Source organism: Anguilla anguilla, chromosome 10 (assembly GCF_013347855.1).
Source record: "Anguilla anguilla isolate fAngAng1 chromosome 10, fAngAng1.pri, whole genome shotgun sequence".
In the NCBI taxonomy this organism is placed as follows: Eukaryota; Metazoa; Chordata; class Actinopteri; order Anguilliformes; family Anguillidae; genus Anguilla; species Anguilla anguilla.
In genome coordinates, this window is record NC_049210.1 from 30,460,306 (window position 1) to 30,488,224 (window position 27,919).

The 27,919-nt window shown below is 38.4% G+C and overlaps 1 protein-coding gene across 2 annotated transcripts in view; it reads left to right on the forward strand.

Annotated features, from left to right (window-relative positions):
- Positions 1-1,167: 1,167 nt before the first annotated feature.
- Positions 1,168-27,919, forward strand: part of LOC118237086 (mediator of RNA polymerase II transcription subunit 13-like) — a 147,356-nt gene continuing 120,604 nt past the window's right edge. For both annotated transcript variants that reach the window (XM_035435512.1, XM_035435513.1), the window contains exon 1: positions 1,168-2,896. In XM_035435512.1, coding sequence (XP_035291403.1) covers positions 2,825-2,896 — 72 coding nt within the window. In that variant the 5' untranslated portion in view covers positions 1,168-2,824. The remainder of the gene's footprint in view (positions 2,897-27,919) is intronic.

Genomic DNA, 27,919 nt, shown 5'->3' on the forward strand with positions numbered 1-27,919 from the left:
CTAGAAGTTCTCAGAACTGGTCTTGTACGCTTTCATGTGTTCGTTTTTTTTCCAACCACAATTGGAACCCCTAAATTATAACAAGCTGTTTGTTGTTTAATGTCTATTGAGGTCACACTGAAGGTGACTTCATGTCAGAAAAATGTATGCATACCATATTACATGTACCACATTCACCTCTGGATTTTTAATCAGTAAGATCAACTAATGCTTTCTTTTCTGAAGTGTGGAAAATTATTCCTTTATAAAGATGATACTATGTTTTGTGATAGACTGATCAGTGAAATCAGTGGGGTCCTATTTGCTGAAAGTGTGGATAACTGAAACAAAACCATGTTTGGAGTTCAAAGCTAGTAATGGCAACAAGTTAAACTTGCATTTTGTAAATAAGTAAGGTGAAAAATATAGAACGTATATTCAGTATGTGTTATCACATGAGGATGCCCGGGACCACGTTTGAGAACCTCTGCTGTTGCACCCGTCCACAGCTGAGGACTCCAGCACTTCAGGCAATGACAGTTGTAAACATTTTCTGAGAAACTTTTAAATATAAAGATATTCTAGTACTGTCACAGCTGACAAAATGCAATATATTTTTTGAAAATGCTTGTCAAGCATTACATATAGTAGATTTCACTACAAAACCCACTCCACACACATTTCTGAGAAGGCATAGATATGTATGGCCTCTAAGGCTGTGAGTCAAAAATGGTGCTCCTCCCAAAATATTAATTTTGCATATAATTAAAAAAAATTTCACATATGACTTTATGGGTGTACGGCATAAAATGGTTGATTTATTTTCAGGAATTAATTGTTCATCTTTCTGTTGACAGAAATGGTATGTACACGAGAAATAGGATAACGTAATTAGAATTTATTTCACAATGAAAGCAATGCAATATTGTAATAATGCCTTGTAATTATTTAGTACACAGGAAGGCGGTTAAAAACAATACTATCTTGCGAGGATAATGGTGACTGGTAGTGAGTGTGAGCGCCTGTAGAAACTCGCGTGTCAGATGTACTGAAATACTGCGGATGTAATCCTTTGCTTTGATCACGTGAGCCCTCTGTGCCGAACGGGAAAGTGAGTCTCTCGGAAGCCAGCCGCCATTACATTGCTGTGCGTGGTGGGCTGCAGGAGTTAGGTTGCTGTGGGCGCAGGCTGTCACACACAGTGGGAATCACACATACACACACGCACACACATTCACTTACGAATGTAACAGTAAAGACACTTAGACAAAAACAATGCCTGAAAAAGGAGACGAGGCTTCCCACAGAAGCCCGTTGGTTACGTTAAATAACCAGTATCAGCGCTTTCTTTCATTTTAAAAGACCACTTCATAAAGGGCATATGTTTTTTCATATTCTTGGTACATTTTGAAGGGCACATAGACGTAATTCTGCGAGCTTGCCGTTTCATGTTTTTTTAAACGCCTATTATGTATTTATTAATCACGATATCAGACAGGGATAACTGGCGTCATTGTTGAGATGATTGTTAGCTAGCGTAATTAGCTACCAACGGCAACATTGGGTTCATATTGCTGGAGTAGGACGTTTCGTCATGATATAAAACAGAAAGGAAGGAAGGATTTTTTTAGCCCTCGTCTGTTGTAGTCTACTGCCGTTTTCCTGATGATGGTCTGGATACTTTTTCGTTTGAGGAAGAAACAAGATGTGAGGACATTTTAAATCGAAACTGAAATTTTAACTTTAGCCTATCTTGTACGAAATCCATCGCTCATTTTGTACAGTTGGAAACAACCTTCGATATATAGCCTAGCTACTTTAGTATGCAGTCTTATTTTAAAAACGAGGATGGAAACATTGCTGTTCTCCGTTGCCTCTTGTGTGCTACACACTGTCAGAGTATGGCGGTGGTAAGAAAGAAATACTATAAATAACCATTACAATTCGCAAACTATCACAACTGGTGCATAAGGTTGTGGTGCAAGCGGTTTTGATTTTTTAACTCTTTCTTGTATTTAAGAAACATCAGTACGTATCCGTATCCGTTTTATATAGATATTTAGACTATAACTCTACCATTCTATCTATTGAATAACATCGTTCACCTCTGACTGACTCCAGTCATTTGACACTTGTCGTATGTGTTAATTTTCAATATAATGATGAGAATCATTTCCATATTGCCAGACTAAAACTGCGCTTTCGTACATTAAGTTCTGGAATCCGGGCGATTCCACGTTCATTATCGATACATTTTTAATTAAAATTGATTTTCGCATTAGAAGAAAGGAATACATCGTTTGGATTAAACTGTTATTTAATCAATATAATAACCGAAGAGACTGGCGTGGCTACAGTGTGACATTTTCTGCTGGATGCAGCCTATTAAACCGAGGATCTGTTTTCTTTTTGTGCGTGTTTAGTAGGCTAATGATTTGATTCGGACACCCATGACCTGGATTCCATGATTATTCGCATCTCCTAATAGCCTACGTTTGGATTTACAACATAACATCACAGTTTTCTTTGGAGTTCATGTCGTAAACGTTGAAGACAAAGGTTGTAAGTGATAGCTCGTTATTTTAAGCCCTCCATCACAGTTTGGATTCAGCGCGTCTTGGGGTAACATTTAATCGTCCCGCAAAATCAATTCATTATTGATACATTTTCCTTGGGGAGCAGGGGTGGGGGATTTAATTTTAAATCGCGCCCCTGTTCTTGCTGTCAGTAATTTGAGTATTGTCAGCGTATGGCGTGGATTTCTTGAAAAGGAACTTTACAACGGCACGGTCTTGGTACCGACCCAGGATTTCGACATGCCCAGCACTGACGACCCCGGACGATTATGACTGCAGCAGCGAATTGGGTGGCTAACGGGGCGAGCCTTGAAGACTGCCACTCCAACCTCTTCTCCCTGGTACAGTAACACGAATTAGTACTTAAAGCGAATGAACTATGCAAATTCAAAATCACGAGAAGCCTCTTGAACAATTATCCGATGAGGTACCCTAAGCTTATAGGCGAGTATGTGGTCATAGTACAAAGGTGAACTAATTACTGGTACCGCGATTCGCTAATAATTCACATTCATAAGGCAGTAGGCTACAGCAATTCAAAGAAAGGGGTTTGTTAAGCCGTGTTTAGAAAGCATAGACCTACTCAAATTTACGATGCCTAATGCATTCATGAATTTTCCAGCAATATGTGCATGGACCAGACATAAGGTGTAAAGAGACACTATTGTCTTTATGGTCGGCCTACATATCAATTGCATTTGTGATTCTTAATTTACATAACAGGGACAGTTTGTGAATTCTGTGTGCAGTATGTTTGTACATTCGCGTGTGGAAAAAAATTGTTAAATATAGAAGTTGAGACACAAGATAGTGGGTTGAAAAGACTTTACTGTCTTCTGATTTGAAGACAGTAAAGCTATAAAGCAGTAACATTCTGATGCTTTAAGGGTAAAGGGTGCTAATTTTCAGAAACACAATGCTAATGTGGAAGTAAAAAATGTCTTTCTTATTTCTTTCATTTTGTCAAATTAAGATCATTTTATCGTGACAGATGTAGCTCACACTAAAGAAATGAGACTTTTCAAGTGACAACATTCTTTTATAGTAGGTTATTGGTCATTTGTGTAAGTCATTTTACACTACTGGCACCTAAGAACAGTATGTGGGCTCAGTTTTTAAGTGCGTCCTTTTGTGACTTTGCAATACTTAGGCTGAGACATAATGAGACTCATAGTATGCTTGTAGGCAGTAATGATACCTAGGGGCTTGTGAGAAGCTATTAAGATCTGGTGTAATATGAAAATAATTGAGAAGTATCAAAAAGCAATTTTCCCAGCACTTTACACTGGGGACGTAATCATGGAGTGAAAATAAAGTGATTCAGATGGAGAAAGAGTATGAATCCTCTCTGGTGGCTGAGTTCAGTTCAGAAGAGATGGGCATACCACAGTGCAACTTAAATCATTGAGAGATCGGCCATTGCCCTTGTGTTATGAATCACAGTGAGAATTCTTTGGGGGAATATTATTCATTGTTGCGAACGGAGGTGAAGAGGCTTACAGGTAGCTGTCTGACCTACATGCTAGCCTTTTCAGGGTTGTCTTCAGATAGTTTGTCATGGATTGCACATGGTAAACTTGTTGGCCATTGGATTTCACATGTTAGTTATATTCAAAGAATCCAGCAATAAGCACAATAGCAAGCAGTCAAGTCAGCTGACTTTTACTTTATTTCTTTTTATTTAAGTGTCAATGTCATGGTCACTCACCTGAATTTACAATGGATGTAAGCTGGCTCCAAAGGAAAAAATTAGTATCATGAAATTATCGGTGTATTACGGTTTATTACGATTTTTTGTTTACATGCACTTTTTTGTGTACAAGTGTTTATTTCTCTTTCCACCTTTTTCGAGGTGCTCAAAAGGGGACAGAATTTGGTAAATGCCAGGGTTCTTGATGTCCTTGTAAGCCTCCCAAAATGCCATGGCCTCCCTCAGAAAGACGGTCTCATTCACAGAAGGCAGAGCAGGACCAACTGGCAAACTTCCATTCTTCTTTCACCGAACAGCTTCATCTCTACGGGGTGAATGGCTTTCTCTGGCTGTGAATATTTATAAGTGGAGTCACTTCACAGCCAGCATTTGCAAACTTTTAAATGCTGTCTGAAAGGGAATCAAAGCAGAGTAAAATATAACTGCAAACAAGAATCCAAGGGAACAAGCATCTATGGCCAAAACGCCACAGTCAAAAATGGACTGCATGACATACATTATAAAAGGAGCAAACAGTGGAGAGATTCTGTGAATAATGTACAGTCAGGTCCATAAGTATTTGGACAGTGACACAATTTTCATCATTTTGTCTCTGTACGGCACCACAATGGATTTGAAATGAAACAATCAAGATGTGATTTAAGTGTAGACTTTCAGCTTCAGTTTAAGGGTTTTGTCAAAAATATTGTATGAACAATGTAGGAATTACAACCATTTTTATACATAGGGGCTCAAAAGTAATTGGACAAACTAGCATAATCATAAATTAAATTGTCATTTTCAATACTTGGTTGCAAATCCTTTGCAGTCAGTGACTGCTTGAATCCATACACATCACCAGACACTGGGTTTCTTCCCTGGTGATGCTCTGCCAGGCCTCTACTGAAGCTGTCTTCAGTTCCTGTTTGTTCTTGGGGCATTTTGCCTTCAGCTTTGCCTTCAGCAAGTGAAATGCATGCTCAATTGGATTCAGGTCAGGTGATTGACTTGGACAGAACATTCCACTTCTTTACCTTAAAAAAGTCTTGGGTTGCTTTCGCAGTATGCTTCGGGTCATTGTCCATCTGTGCTGTGAAGCGCCGTCCAATCAGTTTTGAAGCATTTGGCTGAATCTGAACAGATAATATAGCCCTATACACTTCAGAATTCATCCTGCTGCTTTTGACAGCAGTCACATCATCACTAAATACAAGGGAACCATTTCCAGTGGCAGCCATACATGCCCACGCCATAACACTACCTCCACCATGCTTCACGGATTAAGTGGTATGCCTTGGATAATGAGCAGTTCCTTCCCTTCTCCAAACTCTCTTCCCATCATTCTGGTACAAGTTGACCTTTGTCTCATCTGTCCATAGGAGGTTGTTCCAGAACTGTACAGGCTTTTTTTAGATGTTTTTTGTAAAACTCTAATCTGGTCTTCCTGTTTTTGTGGCTTACCAGTGGTTTACATCTTGTGGTAAACCCTCTGTATTTACTCTCGTGAAGTCTTCTCTTGATTGTTGACTTTGACACAGATACCTCCTGGAGGGTGTTCTTGATCTGGCCAACTGTTGTGAAAGGGTTTTTCTTCACCAGGGAAAGTATTCTTCTGTCATCCACCACAGTTGTTTTCCGTGGTCTTCCGGGCCTTTTGGTGTTCCTGAGCTCACCAGTGCATTCTTTCTTTTTAAGAATGTACCAAATAGTTGATTTGGCCACACCTAATGTTTTTGCTATCTCTCTTATGGGTTTTTTTTTTTTTAGCCTAATGATGGCTTGCTTCACCAACAGTGACAGCTCTTTGGACTTCATATTGAGAGTTAACAGCAGCAGATTCCAAATGCAAATGGCACACTTGATATCAATTCTAGACCTTTTATCTGCTTACTTGTAAATGAAATAATGAGGGAATAACACACACCTGGCCATGGAACAGCTGAGCAGCCAATTGTCCAATTACCTTTGGTCCCTTAATAAGGGGGGGGCCACATATATAAAGTGCTGTAATTCCTACACCGTTCACCCGATTTGGATGTAAATCCCTTCAAATTGAAATTGCACTTTGAGCTCATATTCATTATTTAATTTCAACTCAAATATGCTGTGGTAGACAGCTAAAATAACAATAACTTTGTCAATGTCCAAATACTTATGGACCTGACTGTATGTCTATACAATAACATTGGCTAATTTGTGCATTTGTTTGCATTGGACGAGATTTATTACAATTGCCTGGCTTTTTCACCAAGAAATGATTTCTTTGAAATTGTGAGCTGAACAAGTCCAAAGGAAAAGGAGAGCAGATTTAGAACAAATCAGTGGAAAAATGCATTGGGAAATATTCATTGAGTTAATGTGCACGTTACAAAATCTTCAGTTAAAATTTGCTGCAATTCTTTGAATTCATATGTTGATTCTTATGTGTATTGTGGTATCATGTTTGTTATGTTATAAATCATTCAATCATTCTTTTTAAACTGTCATGTTCTGCAAAAGTAGTCTACTTTTGACATTGTAATATAATTAGCATCAAGCTTTTCACTAACATCTCATTGACATTGTTAACATAGACTCAAATGAATGGTGGGAGCTTGCGCTGAGGGAAACATGATCAACGCAGTCAAGATACAATTGTGAAACTCTACTGGTAATTCATGGTCATGGCAAATTAAAGTGTGTCCAACACAGTTTTGGGAATTTTGTGGCTAGAGACTGCAGGTCACCTGTTGGTTTTACAGTATTAAATTGGTTGTGATGAGAGGTTTGGAGTTATTATGGCCAATCACTGGCTATGGCTATTGTATGAAGACTATAGCAACTGGCAGTTTCATTATGCCTGATACACTTGACGCAGGGTCTCCAGATGAACATTTATGACAAATGTAAAAGCCTCCTTCTTTAGGCTATGTTGAAAAGGATGTTTTAAACATAGCCTAATTACTAGAGGAGGAAGGTGGGTCATGTATTAAATGTTCAGTTTATGTATTTTCCTCTATGCTGGGTCTCTGCATAAACTAGTAAATTTATTTGTCATTTGTAATAAACTAAAATTAATCACTTGCATTAATAAGAAATTAAATACTTACAAAATCAGACAAATTTGTATGTCTACACACTATTGCTAACGAATATAATTTGTGAAGGTGTGGAAGTGAAATAGTAGTATTTAAATGCAAGATGTTCTCAAAAAAGCCATAGCTTAGGATACTTGATCTCTGTATCGGCACAGCGTGCTGGTGGGATCAGTGGCCTCTGGGCGTGCAGGGCTTGGTAGCGTCCCAAGACTTTGCTATGACAAGGCCCAAGGCAAAGAGGGGTGTCACCTGGTCCAGGAGGAGGTGCGAGCAGGGGTGGAGAAAGTTCGCTCCAGCAGGATCGTGGGCATGCGGCAGAATGGCGCATGTACCAGATGGGAGGGACTAGAAGTGCAGAAGAGCAGAAGGTCTCTTTGGTGTGGAAGGCTGAGCTGCTCCGGATCAAGTTCCTGATTCAGTCGGTCTATGACGTTCTCCCCAGCCCAGCTAAACTCTAGTGCTGGGGTATGGCTGAGACACCAGCATGCCCTCTGTGCCAGAGAAGAGGATCACTCAAACACATCCTCAGCTGTTGCCCGAAGGCCCTGGGAGAGGTCCTGAAGGTGATAGCAGATACCATCTGCACTGGGATCAGCTCAGCCAAGCAACATGACCCAGAAAAATGGGCATTTGTGTTTGTTAAAGCACGGGAGAAGCCCCAGGCTCAGCCAAGAGTGCAGGGTGGGCTCCTTGTCACAGCAGGGGACTGGCAGCTGAAGGGTGATCTGGGGAAGCAGCTCAATTTCCCAGACACCATCGCATGGTCCTGATGTCTGTAATATCAAGACAGGTGGTCCTGCTGAAGCTGACTGTTCCCTGGGAAGACTGGATGGAGGAGGCCTATGAGAGGAAGAGGGCCAAGTATGAGGACCTGGTAGCGAGTACCAGAGGCAGGGATGGAGGGCACAATGTGTTCTTATAGAGGTGGGCTGCAGAGGCTTTGCAGGCCAGTCTCTCCACAGGGCCTTCAAGCTCCTTGGCATTACAGGACTGCACAGCAGGAAAGCCATCAAGAACACCACTGAGGCCGCAGAGAGGGTGTCAAGATGGCTGTGGATCAAGAAGTGGGATCCGTGGCAACACATGCTACATGGACACAAACTAGGGCCTGATCAACCCTGGCTGGGTCGCATGGGTGAGGGTGTATGATTGTTGAAAGACCCAAAACACCCCATGACCCCAGGTTACTGATGATGTGTCCAAGTGCTCCACAAGATGTGTGAAATGACTTGCAAAAACAGTGCAGAATTTATTAGCAGCACAAACAAAGCTTGTTACCCAGTAGACCTGCTCAAATGTATGCAACACTAAAATAATTACCCAGACACTTACAAATGCATAAAACAGTAGAGGAAATGCATTTCAACTGTCGTAGGTGATCTGAAACCTGAATCCACTGCAAGGTTGCAAAGCATTACCCTTGCTTGATGTATTTATATGCATCTTTGTATTATTTGTATTTTTTGGTGCACACATTTGAGCCTGTCACTATAATCTTACAACTATTTAACTTGCACTGCTTGGTGATATAAAGAACGACATGAATAAAATAAAATAGATTACAAAGAAACCAAAGCCACTCATTGAAAAGAGTATAATGTTGAAAAAACAGTCCTGATTACAGTTCTGCTGTATACACATACATTTATTTATGCGTGCCCAAAAAACAGCATGGCTGCCACATCATGTGATCTATCTATACAACACTCCACAGTATGACATACAATGCTAGAATTAGATTTACTCATTGAAATAGGTCGTTAAAAATGATTACCATAAATCCCTATTAATAGAAGGTCAAAGAATGTCTAGCAGTTTTTTTTTCATAATTTCACCTTTAAAAAAAAAGAAGAAATTATAGACGACATTCACAAATTTTTATATTTTAACATTTTTCCTGTAACACATTTTAGCCTGACCCTTTAGACCTTTAACATTAGACCCTTTAAACAGTTTATTCCTTTTTTATACTTGATAAAGATGTCTTTGGCCTGAAAGCGTACCATCATTTACTATGGCTAGGTACACACATCTGAATATTTTGACATACACTGCATCACATGGAATTTCTGCTTTAAGATCAGGCACTGTTTGATGAATTAAATTATTTATATAAACAAAATTGTCAAAAAAAAATTAATTCCAGGTATCATTATGACATTTTAACTATGGCTAGTAACAAACATCTGTGTACATTTACAGTGAGCTCCATAAAGCTTGGGACAATGACATGATTTATATCTGTACTCCACAATTTTAGATTTGTAATCAAATAATTCACAGGTGGGTACAGTGCACATTCTCAGCTTTTATTTCAGTGTATTTTCATTATGATTTTACCATGTAGAAATTGCAGCAGTATTTATACATGAGCAAAGTCTGGAGGCCAAAAGGAACCGCCAAAGATCTTCCCCACATGGGGGTGCGGGTGTTATGGTTTTAGCATGTTTGTTTGCCATAGATACTGGCTCACTTGTCTTCATTGATGATGTAACTGTTAATAGCTGAAGCAGAATTAATTTTGAAGTGTACATAAGCATCAGCTCAGACACGTGCTTCCAAATTTATTGGACGGCGCTTAATCCTTCAGCAAGATGATGATCCCAAATGTACTTCTAAAGCAACTAAGGAGTTTCAAACCTAAAAACTTGAAACTAGAAAATAGGTAAAGACAAAAATAACTAAAATCATATTTATTTTAGTCAACGAAAACAACCATTTTAGTCACATACTTAATGCCCTGCATCCAGTAAATGCCATGACTGTAAAATACTTTCTAACGTGCTTGTGACAACGCATCAGTTGTAACAGTGCATGTCCCTTCTACATGACTGAACACTGCTTCACATGGGCATTCAGAAATGTCCAGCTGCAGTGTGAACATCTTTACTTTTTTGAAGGCAATAAAGACTTTAAAGATTCATATAAGACATGTATTTGTTTTTTAAGAAACTCAGCTTTTGTTGATAAACCTTTGTTGATTTTAATAAATATAGGTAATTGGACAATGTAACAGCATGCATTTGTTTGGGCATAACATGTTATTTCAACATAAGTCATTACTTCTATCCAACTGAGTAAACTGCGTATGTGTGTGATCTTTTCTCGTGAATATTCTCCAAGTGTCAGTGTAGAGAATGAAGAATACATGTATCCACTATTTTTCATAGTGTTGATAAAACATGCAGTTTTGTGTTGCAAATAAAAAATATTTTATTACTCGCCTACAGGCAGCTGAGGAAAACTGGCTGAACCTTATGGTATTGTGCATTATCTGAATACATTATCTGAATGTGCAACGCATCGTATGCCACCAGTTAATCCAAACACTGCGAAAAGCCTACTTTCTTCTTTTCTTTTTTGCAGCACTAAATAAACTAAAGCGACTTTTAAATCATGGACATCTGTCTATCCAAGTCACAGAACTGTCTGTGGATGAAGTTTATACTACTTTACCAAACAATTGTGGTTTTCTATGTTTGATGCTGCAATCCTTGTCACTGCCATGTTTTCTGATCAGTACAGGATAATCTGAAACTGTACTCTCCCTTGTTATAGAGTATCACTAAATAAACACTTTGAAGCCACAACCAGAAAAGGAATACACACTTTTGTATACAGCGAGAGGGCGAAGTGCATGGTTAATGGGATGAGCACACAGCGTCCACACAGTGCTCATGGGAGTTGTAGTATCATGTAGTATCATCATGACTGAACTATTTCAGATGCTTTTTTATTAACTACGATATTTAATTTTTCATTGAAAATGCTGTTGACCACTGGCCAACGAGGCTAGCAAGAGTGAACAAGTTACACACTGCCGAATTCTATGTGCATTTGGCTGGTGGTGGGTTTTAATGTCAACCCCTGGTTGTGATATATTTATTATTTGCAACACAGCAACTTCAACAAAAATTATCTGAGTCTGTTCTCATTATTTCATATTTTATTAATTTAAAATGCAGAACAAATTAGTCATCGTCATTGTACCAAAAAAGCATTTTCGTCACGTGATTGTCTTCATCATCATCATTAAAAAAACTGGTTGTTGAAAAACTTCACTGCTCATGGTTTTTTCATTGTCAAAGTCAACTCTACCGAACAGTTGATTTAATCAAAATTGCCAGAATTATGTGTTAATTAAGTTATTCTCGTTCTGTCGAACCATTTGAGAACCTGCTATGTGCTAGATTTGGCCACGTAATATTGACACCTTTCTCACAGGTTTTTTGACACAACAGTTTTTTCTGTGCAAATATGAGAACATACTGCACAGACTTCATGTTTCATGTCAGTATGTGTTGCACTTCATGAGAAGATTTTGAATGTATTTTTTTGTTTTTTTACCTCATTGCGTTCAAACTCGTGTACATTGCTTATATTCAGGCATTATGCCTGGCTATCAAGAGTCATTGAATATATCTCAAGCAATGCTTCCCTTTTTTCTTTAGGGAATTTACTCTATAACTTGTACTGACACTTTTTCAAATGTTTTTGGGATACATCTCACTCCATAAGCATACAATCTGAGGTTTACTGTCTGAGGTTCATACCACTCTCTATCCAGTACTACATTACAATCCTCTGTCTCTTGTCCTTCTGGTATTTCCTCCATGTCTGTATAATTGACATTTGAATGTGGACTGCGGTGGAGAGCCAATTACCCCTCATTGGTATCTGTATCCTAAAAAAGATGCACCTCTAGGAGATCCATTGCTGAGGTTGGAATGAGTGTCAACTGATGAAGCAGTTGATTCTGAGGGAACTCCCTGTTGACAACTTATTATATCATTCACATTATGCTGGTGTAGTTCCTATAGATTCTCTCTGCATATACTCACTGTTTGTTGTTTTCAGATTTTGGGTTCTATTTTCACAGAAAAGTTCCAGTTCTCAAATGCTACTGGGAACTCAAAATGCTGGCAAATTAGGTTGTGTCCATAATTTCAGGATTCCAAGCATTAGTGCAACTCTGGTGCAGTTGTAAAATAACCTGGTTCGATAAGAAAAAAATAACTGCGGGTTGGTGGGGGTTTGGCTTTATTATTCCCAATCAGATCACCCCTTTTTCTTCCCTTTAAAAACAGTGTGTTCGTTATGGCCAAAGAGAAACCGTGTTATGAAAGGTCCTGTTATGGGTGTCTCTACAACCCATTACTTGTGATATTAAAAGAAAAGTGAAGCTAAATAGCTTTCATTTTAACATTTATTTTCCCCCTTATTTTCCATTTATATTCCTGTGCTAGAAACTATAATAAATAGTTTCTGTGAAGAATTGTGCAGGGTGAATATTCCCAGACTGGCCAGGAGCTGAAGGGAGCTGGCAGAGATACCCTCCAGTTGGCTTCCATTGTGCTGCTGCCACATGGCAGGCATCGTGCTAGTGCACCAGGAGGACGAGAAGAAGTGCGTTTAATTTGAGGGTGCTTTCTAACCTAATAGTCCAATTGCTTAGTCCAAAACCAGCATTATGTTGCTACATTGTTATGTTTTAATTGGTCTGCATCACTTTGTCACAGTTCCAAATTCAGCAGACCATGATTTGTATATGTTTGCAAATGTTTGTTTATTGGTTGGGAATTGAGCCAGTACACGGAAAAACCAAATCCATTTCTACCCCTACCACAGAAAATCATGGATTGTGAAACCACATTTCATTGTTGAGTTTATAGCCATTATCCTCCTTTGGTGTTCTTTCCAAAAGTGGAGTTATGAAGAGGATGAATATGAAAGACTCCGGGTAGCAAACATGCATGTAATAACATGTACATTCTAAAGCAGATGCGCTACTATTAGACACAGATATGAGCAGAGAAGACTGTATGTGATTCGACGATATTCTGACCCATTGCCTACAATTTGACAAATGAAAGGATTACAAATGTGTGCATGTAGGTAGTGCTACACTATTTCATACAAATGAACTCACAACATACAATTTATAAAATATGTCTAAGGTAGACTTTTCAGGCTACACAAATGAAAATACAATAGGGTACATTTTATATTTAATAAATATACTAATGCAATGCATTGATCTTAATGAAAGAAAATATGTGGCGCGAACAGACGTTGGTAGGCTACTATCGGATGATAGCCCTGATGCGTTCTCACCTCAACTTGTTTACATGTTTGGAGTTACAAAGAGGAGAAAGGTAAATATTCTGAGCAAACAATTGATAATTCTGTACAGAGAAATTTTCATTACCTTTTGAAACAGATGTTTTCAACTGTTTGCCTGCCGCCAAAATGTTTGGATCGCTTCCTGCAATTGAGTCAAAATTGTGTTCTCCATTCAATCAAACCACTCTAGTGTTCACTTGGAAGTGGCCTAAGAACACCTGTCGCAGGTGATATGAGAATCTGTTATTTGGGTCACACACCGATTTTGATTGTGAGTGTTTTCACCTGCCCAAATTTACAGAATGAAACGACAAAATGCTCCTGGATTTCATTAAATCAAAGCAAACGGCAGGTGTGAAAGCATCCTGAATTTACTATAGCTTTGCCTTTTTTGTTTATTTGCTGTCAATTTTTGGTTAATAACACTATTTAAAATAAATGCGCTTGAAATGATGAACGTAGTCTACACTCACTTGGGAAGCAGTTCCGTAGCCAATCAGTCGCTGCTCTCTTGTGCACTCTGCACACTCTGACTCTTCATAGCAGATTCCACCTATTTGCGTCATAAAACACTACCTTTAATCTCTTAGTCCAAAGCCCCTAGTGGTCGGCACATCGGTGTGCCGAGATTGCTGAACTGAGACATTCAGTGCTACTGCAACCAATGTATGAGTTAAATAACAGAAATGCTTTATTTTAGTTTCATTAGTAGATGATACACGACAACTATGTCGAATATGGAGTTTAGCAGTGCCATCATTTTTGCTCTGGTTGTTCATTTAACAAGCACCCCCTCCCTTGAGTCTCATCTGCAACTACATCCCCCTCCCATGGACAGTATTGTCTATCTGAGCTTTCATAAAATTATTCTTTCACCACTGAAAAATTGTATTTCTTCATAGCAACAAGATAAACCCAACAATAGCCCTAAGATTTGGCAATACAGCACTGAATAACAAAATAAACAAAAAATATACCATGTCATTCTACAGTCAATATCTGGAACTGAATATTGAATAAGTATACAACCTTACCATTGGTTTTACGCGTAGAGATGTCCCTTTTGAGCCTGAGTGGTCATAAGTTGTCTTGGATAATCCGTGCATTTGTGACGCCTGGGTACCTTCCAAAATAGCTGTGCATAATACCACACATGCTGTTTACGATGTTGTCGCCCTTTTTAGTTCAGTCTGGCTTCATCAACAATTAATCAATCCAATAAGTGACAGAATCAGCTTTCTAACAATGTATAACATGTCTAATTTAGCTTTTGGAATAGCGTTTTACAGCTCAGACAAGCCAAATGTTTTCTCATCATCGCATTCACTTACACATTCACTCTGTGGTAGCAGTAACAGACACTGCACCCGACTAAAAGTTATCAGTGATTTTCATAATTTCTTGGAAAATATTATTATTATTGAGGACTTTTGAGCATAGCTAAGCCATATGTTTGCTGATATACCTAGCTGACATAGTTTTCTGAAGTAAGACGAGAGGAGAAGAGGACAGGATTGATTTACTGTCTCTACTGAACACAGATAACATTTCATCATCGCTATGTAAGTATTACTGCTCAAAATATTTCGGTTATATATGTTATTTTTGAAATTGAGTGTCTTTTTTGAGGTTAGTGGTATTTTATAATGAAGGTGTTTCACACTGTAATGTAAGCGTTCGTTGGTAGTTTAGTAGTTTTGTGATGCATGCAACAGTGATGACGTGAGAGTTGGAACATTGCCAAAACGTGGTGGATGCTTGAAAATTGTTTTCATGTCGTCCCATCCCCTTACAAGAAAACATACGGAGTACAGAATATAGAAATACATACAACAGTTCATTATTACACATTTAGGTACTGTACCGCATTGTGTGACAATGTTTTTGCATTATTTTTTAATCTAATATCAATGTTTCATCTTAAACCTTCACAAGGTGCTCATGCTTTATAATGGAAAAAAAGCATTTTATCCATTTTTGGAGAGATTTCGGATGTGTTTCTGGACCCCTAGAAATTTTAGACCACTGTACTGATGGAAAGCATGTATTTCCCAGTTGTAAATGATGCATCAGTGAGTTTCTTGAGTCAAAACAGTTGATTTCTATTGAAATGCGTGAATATGTTGTGATTTACAGCAATGCATAATTTAGACATTTTGGACAGATTTGGAGACACTGGGTACACTGCTACACTTTGCTTCATAGAACTTTAGTAGTTCTACATATCCACCCTTAGATTTTATGAACTTGTGGTCAAGGAGTTTTTTTCCTGCTGTATATGGTAAATGGACCGCATTTATATAGCGCTTTTTTTATTATGTATTTATATATCCAAAGCGCTTTACAATTGATGCCTCACCCACTCACACACACACTCACACACCAACGGCGAAAGGCTGCCATGCAAGGCGCCAATCAGCTCGTTGGGAGCAATTAGAGGTTAGGTGTCTTGCTCAGGGACACTTTGACATGCCCAGGGCGGGGGATCGAACCGGCAACCTTCCGACAAATGTCTTGCTTCATTTAAGCCAGTTTACAAATCTGTGTGATGCTCACATGTAGAGTTATAGAGCTTTAAATAGGGTAACCCCTAAATGAGCAAAGATTGGCCAGATTTGGAATGTATGCTAAGGGGTTAATGTATAGGCTATACTGTACGTATATAGACACCGCACTACACTATTGGGAACATTAGTTGGTAGATAGATAGTTGCTTATTCTTATCAACAGCTAAATCATTGAAGGACTGAAAAACTGCTGATCCATATCTGTGTAAGCAGTTGTTTATCCACAGTACAAAATATAGCTTTGTAGGATGTCTAAAAAATGTAATTTCACAATAGGATTAGGAAATCTTACCTCAAAATTTTTTTTATGGACGCTCTCCTGTCATGTTAATGTAGCTATACATGGCAGCGTTACAGTATGGCTGACATGAATGTTTGAGAGTGTGATGTACTGTAAAAGCATGTGAAGACAAGCCTGCCACCATGAGGCTGGCATCTACTGTAGGGTATGCAAATATGGGAAAATGTTGCCAAACAACACCACTTTGATGTGCAGTGAAAAAAAAACCAATAAATAATTATTTCCATGAGCTGGGACAGAAAACTTTTTTTTTTTCTCCTGAGGGCACCACGGCCATATAAATTGTAAGGTGAGGCACAATTGACCATCCAGGTAGTTATTTTTTAAAGGTCATTAAGGCCAGAATGCAAAGCATCTATGGCAGTGGTACCATGGTGTCCTGTAATTTGAGTCCTAGGCATGTAAATGCAGCTGTCCTTCTCTGCTCGTAGGGCATTTCAGTTTTGTGCATTCACCATCTGTGTGCACTTGGTTTGGTCATCAGATGGAGACCTTTACCATAATTCCAGTTTAATCTGTCATTAATTCAAACATTTAGTTTAGAATTGCATCATTCACCTCTCATGTTGTAGCTCTCTTTAGTTTTAACACAAGTTCAGTAAGTCTTGAAATTTGAGGTGCAGTGGAAGACAATGTTTCCCATAAATCAATTATTGTGCGCACATGCTAAAGAGTTGAGGTGTAGAGGAGAGGGTACCCTTAGAAATGTAAAGCTGCAAGTTCTGCAAGAGCAGTCAATGTTTTTAGCCCTTTGGATCTTGGTCAGGTCGAAATGCTTCCAACATACCAATATCGGCTTTACATAGCTTGTCTGCTCAGTGTGAAGAAATACACATGCCACCTATTTCTAAGCCACTACTGTGTATGGTATCATTTTTTATAAACTAAAGTATGAGCCCAAAAAAATAAAGAAATAAAAATCAGTACTATAGCGCCACCGTGAGGGCTTGTTAATGCCATATTGTGTGCCTGAACTACTGTTATAGCCCCATACAGACGTTTTTAATTATCATGTGTTTCTGCAAAGCTATATGGTTTTTATAGCCATGTTGGCTATAAAATCTGATCAATAACAATACAGTGCTTGCCCCATAAAAATAATAAAAACCAGAACAAAAACAATTGTGTTCCAGCACATGTGCTACTTGGACCCAACATAATAATAAACAAAACAAAAAACATCTACCATGGCATTGTTGCTGTTTGGCTGCCTAAAAACCCATACAGTTACAATAGAGTACCTATGCACCTGCGGTGCCTGGTCCCTTACTAGTAAAAAGTTGTACAATTACAGTAGTTTCTGTGCACGTGCGGTAATTGCCCCCCTAATAGTAAATACCTGTACAGTTACAATAGGTGTATAAGAGATGTGTACTGTAGGCACTAAATTGTACCCCATATAAAAGCATGTTGGAATGTATGGAGTATGTAGGCACCATATTGTGCCCTATATAAGAGTGTATTGGGATGGATGGAGTACATTGGCACCATATTGTACCCAATGTAAGAATGTTTTGGGATGAATGTAGTATGTAGGCACCATATTGTACCCTATAGAAGAGCATGTTGTAATGGATGGAGTATGTAGGTACCATATTGTACCCAATGTAAGAATGTTTTGGAATGAATGTAGTATGTAGGCACCATATTGTTATTGTATCAGAGTGTATCACGTGGAACGTGAATGGGCGTACTGAAACATGTAAGCCTAAGGACTCTGTGTTTATTGGAAGTCTCTTGAACAGAAAATTGATGGCCGTTGGCATTCCCTTTGCTCTTGAAAAAGATAACCAGAACTAGTTAAACTTGTTTTCTGCAAACAACAAAAAAACACAAGGAAGAGAATCTTGACAAGTATGTGTCTTCATGCCATCAATTAAAATATGTAAACAACAATGAAAGAAACCTACCCTGAGAGGTACATGGCAAAGCGAACTAGAGTGGGTGTTTTAAGATGTGTGGGTTGTGATACCTTACGTCCAAACAGTCATTCTTTTCTGTTTCAGTGGGAAGCTCAAAGCAGTGCTGTCTTTTTGTCCAGTGGTTAGAGTGTGGTGTTTAACTGAGCTGCTGTGACAGTGTAAAAGAGAGCAAGGGGGCAAGAGGGTGGGCGGAGAAAATCTGTTTTTGTTTTAGAAGAGCATTGTGTGTAATTGGCATTTCCTGAGCTTCAGCCGTGTGGAGAGTGTAGAGCGAGAGTTCTTTGTCCTGACTCATGCTGTCATCATCACATCGGAAATATGTAGCAGACTGAATACACGGTCTGTGACACGTGGAGGAGTCTATGACCAGTGGACACACACACACACACACACATACACATACAGTAGTCTTGTGTTAAAGGTATACTATGCGGGATTTTCATTCTTGATAATATTTGGCATATCTATGATGCACTGGCAATCTCAATCTTTATACACTTCATGCAAATTTGTGCACCTTTTTCCTGTATTTGTTATTTTGTATTTGTTATGTGTTTGGGATGTTTCTGGGCATGGTGCTCTTTTCTGTGTGTGGAGGGGTGGGCGTGGGTACAGAGCCTATGGTTTGGGATCAGATTCCATCAAAGTGTTTGCTGCTAGTTTGTTGCAATGGCAGATGCTAGGAAGCCTAGGTACAGCGATCCAAAAAGACAAGCCAACAGGGCTTGTTCAAAAACTAGAGTCAACCTTGGAATTGGAATTACTTTTCTTCAGTGGCGTCAGCTAAAGTTTTCCAAGGGGATGAAAAGCGATGCAGAGTTGGCCTGTTTTCTGTTGGACCTGTAAGTAGCATTACTTTTAGCTAACTACCTTACGTAGCTAGATGCCTGAAGTTGGGTAGATTTTGCATTGAATTCTGTTTTTCTATTAAGATGTCTTCCCTCCATGGGAACCGCTGTTATAAAATGGCTAAGGTCACCCCAAAATTATAGTACATGGTTTTCAACACCATCTAATGTCACTAATCTCCAAATCTTAAGACTTCTTCTTCATGACATCCCTTTGTACCAACCCTCTCGTTCTCTCTTTAGATGGAATTCTGAAAGTATATAACAGCAAAAAGCACTTTGTTATAGCATCTCAGAATAACTGTAACAGCTGTTAAATTTACACAGATGGGGATATAATGTTTTTTGGTAACTAGCCTCTAATTCCCACTAGAGTAAACTCTGAAAACCATGCTAACTCTTTAAGGACAGAACTTTTTAAAATAAGGTATGATTTTATTTATTGCAAATAAAAATTATGCCTTATTCCTGAAAATTACAAAAAAAAAAAAAAAAAAAAAACTTAGCTCTCTCAAAAACAGTTTTTTAGAAATACTTCCTGCAAACGTTATTGCATTGCTCCGTTCTTTTGAGAGACGATAAAGGACTGAACTGCACATGTACAAACTTGAAACTGCAAGGGTATCCATGTTGTACATTAAGTTTTTGACTGCATTATATTTATCAAGCGTTACATTTATGGCGACTCTGTGCTACGTTTGGGAATGTAGAGAATCTTTCATAATTTTTTTAAGACACATGACTTTTACTTTAAGAACAGTTGGTTGTTTGAGAAGTGCAGAGATGTTGACTCTGGAGATGGTTGGCTATTGGGTACAGAATTTAACAACTTGAAATATTAAAACTTGGTTCTGAAGTTTTTACTAATAAGACGTGTTAACATTTAAAGGTGACAGTGCCAATCCATTGTATCCATGGATCCTGACACCTGTCCAAAATCTGACTTCACCGTTGATGGAATGGTACAATAATGTTGTTTCTTGCCATGTGCAATGCATCTTAAATACCAGCAGTGCATTTAAATGAACTCGCTGTGGTTGTGCTCATTTACATAAACAGTCTTAGTAAATACCCTGCAACTTTGAATACTTGCGGTGATGCAGAATTTTGCAGCATGCTTAGTAAATATAGCCCTGATTGTGTAACTATGGGAAAGCTAAATTTCTCGAAAAGTTTGACTATTCTAAGTGTTTAAGTGAATACACATATATGGGAAAGATGTAGTGTCTCATGGTTTTTCTTTATGTGCCCTGAAAATTGGAGATGCTGTGGAAAGCACTCACGTATGACCTGTGTTTATCACTTTTTATCTTATTACATAATACATATAAATACCATTAATAGTTTTGCTCTGTGTTGATAGAATATGTGGTCTTATAAGAATGTTTTACTGACATACTAAATTATAGAAAATCAAATTTGTTCTCTGTGATAAATAATCTTTGTAATATATCTGATGATTTAGTGATGTTGAAATATTTTTGTGAAAAAAAAAATGGAAACAAAATTCACTTTTGTAGTGCTCCCAAGTGTCTGATCAGTGCCATTTTGTGATCCCTTTGGAATTACTTGGATTTCTGCATTAATTACTCATTATATTTGGTCTGATCTTCATTTAAGCCACAATAGTAGATGAACACAATTTGCTTAATCTAATAACAAACAAATAATTGTACTTCTCATCAATACAGAATGCATAATTTAAACATTCACTGTCTGGGTGGGGAAAAGTACCCAAAAGAACCTGTTGGTTAATGACTTCTCCAAAAGCTAATTGGAGTCAGGTGTTTCAATCAATGAGATAAGATTAGAGGTGTGGGTTGGAGGTGTCCTGGCCTAGAAAAAAGGCACAAAATCTGCTCTTTTAAAGAAACATCTGTTCATCTGAACCATAGCGAGATCAAAACAATTTTCAGAGGACCTTAGAAGAAGAACCGTAGTGATTCACAACGCTGGAGAAGGCTACAAAAGTAGTTGTAAAGGCCAGGCCTCAATAATGCACAATAGGACAGATATTATGGAGGAAATTCTATACTGTTGCTACTTTACCTTGGATTGAGCATCTTACAAAGATCAAGAGTGCAGTGCACAGTGCTGAATGAGGTCAAAAAGAACCCTAGGGTAACAGCAAAGGACCTGCAGAAACATCTTGATCTTGCTAAAATCTCTGTTCATGTGTCCACTGTAAAAAAAAAAAAACGATAAACAAGAATGGTATTAGTTGGAGGACACCCCAGAGAAAACCGCTGCTCTCCAAAATAATGTTGCTGCATGTTTGCAAAAGGCCACCTAGATGTTCCACAATGCTTCTGGGCCAGTCTTCTATGGATGGATGTGGCAGAAGTTGAACCTTCGTGAAATGGAAAATGCTATGTTTTGAGGACAAAATCACTACTCACCAACACCAAAACCTTGTTTTTGGGGCTAAAATGATTTGTATCTACTTTGCTGCCTCAGGACCTGAACAGCTTGCAAACCTTTAGGGATTAAAGAATTCAAAATTGTATCAATAAATTTTACAGGAGAATGTCAGTGTAGAAGAAGGGTAGATAGAAGCTGGGTAATGCCACAAGACAGAGACCCAAAAACGCATGAGTATTTTGTACCCTAATACCAGAATAGTTTTATCAGGATAAAATTTATGTTTTGGAATGGTCAAGTCAGAGTCCTGACCTTAACCCTATGATGTGACATGACGAAGAGGGCTGTTCATGTCAAGAAATCTGAGAAATATCAATGAACTGAAGCAGATTTGTGTGGAGGAATGGTCTAAAATAGGAAACATTTGGTGTTAGGTTGTTTCCACTAAAGAGGTCCTACCAATTACAAGATACAAGGGTTCACATAAATTTCCAGCCTGAACTGTGAATGTTTAGACAATGTGTTCAATAAAGGCATGAATAGTGCAATTGATTGTGTATTATTAACAGAATGTGTTACTTAAATGAATATCCGCATTTAATGAGTAAAATAATGCAGAAATCCATGTAATTCCAAAGGGTTCGCAAACTTTCTTGCAACTGTATATGATCCAACAATTTGAATTGTAAAGTTATTTCCCCTATTTCAGAGGTGGCACCACAGGTATAAAACTGGTGGGTGATTGTTAATAGGTCAAGACTAATTATGTTTCGGTGGGTCTGTAGTCTTGACCTAATAACAATTTACAGCCACAACTATATGCATTGAATGGCCAAAAGTATTTGGACCCCCAAAACATCACACCCGTATGTACTTGTTGAACATCTCATTCCAAAACCATAGGGATTAATATGGAGTTGGTCTCCCCTTTGCTGCTACAACAGCCTCCACTCTTTTTGGAAGGCTGTCCAGTAGATTTTGGAACATGGCTGCTAGGTTTCACTTCCATTCAGCCACAGGAGCATTAGTGAGGTCATACACTGATGTTGGGCGATAAGACCTGGCTTGCAGTTGGTGTTCCAATTCATCCCAAAGGTGTTCGATGGGGTTGAGGTGAGGGCTCTGTGCAGGCCAGACAAGTTCTTCCACACTAAACTCAGCAAACCATTTTTTTATGGATCTCGCTTTGTGCACGGGGGCATTGTCATGCTGAAACAGGAAAGGGCATTCCCCAAACTGTTGCCACAAAGTTGGAAGCGCACAATTCTCTAGAATTACATTGTATGTTGTAGCATTATGATTTCCTTTCAGTGGAACTAAGGGGCCTGTCCCAAAACATGAACTGCCCCCGGTCATTATTCTTCCTCGACCAAACTTTACAGTTATCACTATGCATTTAGGCAGATAGCGTTCTCCTTGCATTCGCCAAAGCCAGATTCATCTGTCAGACTGCCGTATAGTGAACCATGATTCATCACTCCGGAGAATGCGTTTCCACTGCTTCAGAGTACAATGGCGGTCTGCTTTACACCACTCCAGCTGACGCTTGGCATTGTGCATGGTGATCTTAGGCTTGTGTGTGGCTGCTCGGCCATGGAAACCCATTTCATGAAGCTCTCGACAAACAGTTTTTGTGCTGACATTGCTTCCAGAGGCTGGAACTCAATAGTGAGTGTTGCAACTAAATGGTAAATGGTAAATGGACTGCATTTATATAGCGCTTTTATCCAAAGCGCTTTACAATTGATGCCTCTCATTCGCCAGAGCAGTTAGAGGTTAGGGGTTAGGTGTCTTGCTCAAGGACACTTCGACATGCCCAGGACGGGGTTTGAACCGGCAACCCTCCGACTGCCAGACAATCGGTCTTACCTCCTGAGCTATATCGCCCCAGGACAGGTGATTTTTACGCACATGTGTTTCAGCACTCCTGTTCTGTGAGCTTGTGGGGCTTGCGCTTCACGGCTTAGCTGTTGTTACTTCCAGACGTTTCCACTTCAGCATAACAGCACTTACAGTAGACCGGGGAAGAAATCTAGCAGGGAAGAAATTTGACTGACTGGTTGGGAAGATGGCATCCTATGACATTCTCACTTTGAAAGGCACTGAGCCCTTCAGTACAACCAGTTCTACTACCAGTGTCTGTCTAAGGAGATTGCATGGCTGTATGCTTGATTTTATGCACATGTTAGCAATGGGTGTGGTTGAAGTAGCTAATTTTTCATCTTGAGCCTATAGCTAATTTTTGTTGTTAAGACAATAGATCAGTGCACTATTTCCTTATAAAAGTCAATGGCATTTTGTATTTTTATGCTTTACCCTGTGTTCTTTGTGTATGTAGGCTACTATTGAAACACATCTTATTTAGTACATCCCCTCTACAAACTGGCCAGGTTACCTGCGTTTTTGAGAAACTGAGTATATTTTAGTCTTTACTCATTTTGCATAATAAAAAAATGATATCAATGATTTACACAGCTACATATTGTGTATGCAATACATATATTATTCATATATTTTATGTGAATTAGGGAATCGGATTCTGAGTTGCAGTTCTGTAAGATATTTCAGAAAAACTCTTGATGGCAGATGGTCAATTAGTGTAAATTACAAACATATTGTAAAAATAAATGTAAGATAAATATATTTTCTTAACATTTTTTTGACTTATTTTCATTTTTTTGACACTAGTCGTAATTGAAAAATAGTTTCATAAAGTAGGAAACAAAACACATTTATTTGTGAAAATTGTAACAAAGCAGCTGCAAAATTATTTGAGAAAGGGTGGCCCAAGGGTATGAGATGCTGTACATCCCTGGGAAGTGCAGGGATCATGTTTATTTTTAGTGTTTCATTTAAGGTGTAAATGGACATACAGATTTGGCTGAATAAGGTATGGCCCACTCCATCTCTGTTAAATATACAGTGAGCTCCATAATGTTTGGGACAAAGATATTTTTCTTGATTGGCTCTGTTACATAAATGAAAGTAGTCATGTTTTGTAGTTTGTCACATCCTAATTAAAAAACTCAGACTTTTTGGGCAGACTGACGTTGGGCTCAGGTTGTGCTGTGGGGTGCAACCTGGAACAATGCCATTTCGAAAATTTGTAAAAATACATTATTTAACTTTGTAACCCCACTAGGGAATTGTGAAACAAATTGCTTGAATCCCTGCGATTATTATAGCTGGTGCTTGCCCATTGTTACTTCGTATTTTTTAGAAATAACTGGACATTGTTACCTATTAAAATGTAAGTCCTGTAAAAATACACATAATAAACTGTGTAAATAAAGTTGATATGGTAAATAAGGCTGTATTAGTATTACTAAATGTGTATGTATGAAGTAGGTTTATTTAAGACAAGCAACACGCTCGTAATTATCTCATTGTGACCCATTAAAGCCAATGGTGCAGACGTTACTTCATACTTTCAAACTGCTTTCCCAACGGCTATTTTGCGTCCTGCGACTTGAGTTACAATAGTGAATATGTACGAATTCCTATACGTGCTGATAGCGACCACCCTTTCTCATATTAACCTCAAATACACAAGACAGGACACTTATACAGTATGCTAGCAAATTTATGTTAAGTTTCATTCATTTATATAGGGTTGTGGATACACGTCCCCTTAGCAACCAAAAGCTAGCGCTGGACCACCTCCGGCACAGGAAAAAAATTGTGAAAGTGTTGAAAAAATAACCACGGGAGGGTAACAAGGACATTTTTTCATACTTAACTAGGTACAGGTTGTTACCGATATTTCATCTATTTCATATATAGCTGCAAATCAGTTTACGTTTTCCTGTCTGTCGAACGAAGGTGGTCGAATAGGTGCTCTCACTGTAGCACTGACTTTGTTTTAGGTAACAAACTCATGATAAGCGATAGCTAATAGCTAGCTGACCAGTAACAAGCCTTCAATAGTTATGAACAATTAGCTAACTAAATTGATTGTAGCTAGCTAGCTAGCTAAACGTAGCTAACATTGTATAAATTATACACAGAAACGTTAGATCAATGCTTGTAGTTGATACGCTATAGCTACGTTTTGAATGAACGTTATGATACCTCTTTCCAGTGACTTGACAATGTTACATTGCCTGATCATTTTTTGTTGTGGTAACCTAGCAAGATGACCCAAACTATTAGAGCCACGATGTTTTTCCATCAATGCATGCTATACAAATAAATACCTAGAGTAATTGCATCGTTTTTAAGCAATGTAATAGAAAGAGTACACTTTTTACACAAGAATGTGCATGTAACCAGAATACTTATGGATTATGCAAGGAATGTATGATGCTCCGCAAGGTGCAATACTGTCAACAGTTATCTGTTTCTGTCGCTTGTTTTTCTGGTAGTGTAACGTTATCGCATTTGAGTTTGGCCAAGTAACGGTTCTTTTCTTCGACTGGTAACCCCAAATAATACTGGCTTGACATAGTTTTAACTAACTAGCTAACATAATTTACTTGTTATTTATTTTGGTTGTTATCAGAAATAGTCTAAAGGGACTCTGTTGATATTGATTGTTTGCGGAAGTTTGCCGGAAGTTAAGTTAGGGCCAGAACAACGCACATGCGCAGTAACGTTTGTTTATGTTGTTACCGTTGAAAGTGTCTATATACTTTTGACCCACTGAAAATATGATGTAATACATAAAAGCTGAAATAAATCTGTCTCTTATTTATTATTTTGAAATGACCTTTTATGGAAATGAAGTAGATACCCTAATTGACTTAACACAGGATATGTATGGTAACATGAAATGTATGGAGTTGTGAAAAATTGAGTTTGAGTCTTTATCCTAGGTGTATGTAAACTTTTGGCCTCAAATGTAGTCAGAAACACTTGAGAAGCCACTTGTCCCCACCATTATGGTTCTCTGAAATGGATGGGCTATGCATAAAAAGTGCTGTAGTTTATCCAACGTATAACCATAGTGTATTCATTAAATGTACCCTTTAATAAAATCTGAAAACATGTACTTTCACTACATGTGAATTGCGTGATTACAAAATTTACCTTAATCTGTAAGATTAAAAATCAAGGAAAATCAGATCCAAATCAAGGAAAAAATATGTCTTTGTCCCAAACATCATGGAGCTCACTCTGTATTTGTCAATGACATTACTTATTGCATATGGCAATTTGATTTGCTTTTGGCAGCCACGTCATTTCACCTAAATATCTGAGAGACCATAGACAATGTAATTGTCAATTGAATTTGAATTGTCAATGTAATTGTCAATTGAATCAGCTATAATACTAACATTATGATTATTCAAAATTATGGATCCAGGTCATGGAAAAGAGCAAATACATATAATACAATAATTTATTTCACAAAATATGTCAGTCAGTTTCAACAACACCACTATCTATCTTAATAATATTCATACTGATGGATGGGTCTTTGGAATACATCCCTACCTGCCTGCCAAGTTTGGTGAGTTTAAGCAGTCATTGTTGGCTTTAAGAAGCAGAAGAGGAAGAACACAACCAACAAATGCATATTTTAAGAAATATGTGCATAAAAGAGGTACTAAGAACACAGATAATTACACAAAACCTATATCTAGATCAATTTACTAAATCTCTGTTGTTCAGCTTACTGAAAACTGAAATATAAAAGGAGGGATATATTCTTTCCTTTGAAGTATATATCCTGCAAAGTTAAATTTACACTCATTCTTGTAAATGTTGGCCTATTCTGGAAAATACTGCTATATTTTTTCTTTGTCTTTTGTTCTTTCTGACCTATTGTGTTAAACAGTTATTGTGATATAGGAGTGGTGTGCAAGAGTGGCCAACCCTGGTCCTAGGGAGCCGTAGTGTCTGCTGGCTTTTGTTTTCACCCTAAATGCAACCACTTTAGACCCAAGAAACCAGGTGAGTTATCTGTGTAATAGAATGTTTTAATTGATCAATTAAGTGCCGAGTAACAACAGATACCAGCAGACCCTTGTGGCTCTCCAGGACCTGGGTTGGCCACCTTTGCTCTTGTATGTTAACAGACTATGCTGACTCTGGTTACCATGATGAGAGAAATAGAAAGCCACCCAGAACTGGCAGGTTTCATCAAACCGCCCACTACTTGCAGCTGGGTTTTTTCACCGTTGTAAAGGGTAAAAGAGCTGCTCATTAGGAGTCAACATTGAAATTGGCTGCTGCAAAAGTGCTAGATTACAGAGGAGGGATAGATTGGGAATGATTACTGTCTCATTTCACACCAGTAAAATGGGCTCAAGCAGGGTTGAAGTACGGGATCTTTGGTACTATATGACCAGACTCGAGTTGGGCTGTGATTGCAGCTTGGGACCCTGGCTAGTCTCTAACACCATTTCCCAAACCCACAGACAGACAGACAGACAGACACACACACACACACACACACATACACAGACACACACACACACACACACACACACACACACACCTTTCCTTAGCTCCATTTCCTGACCTGAGATCA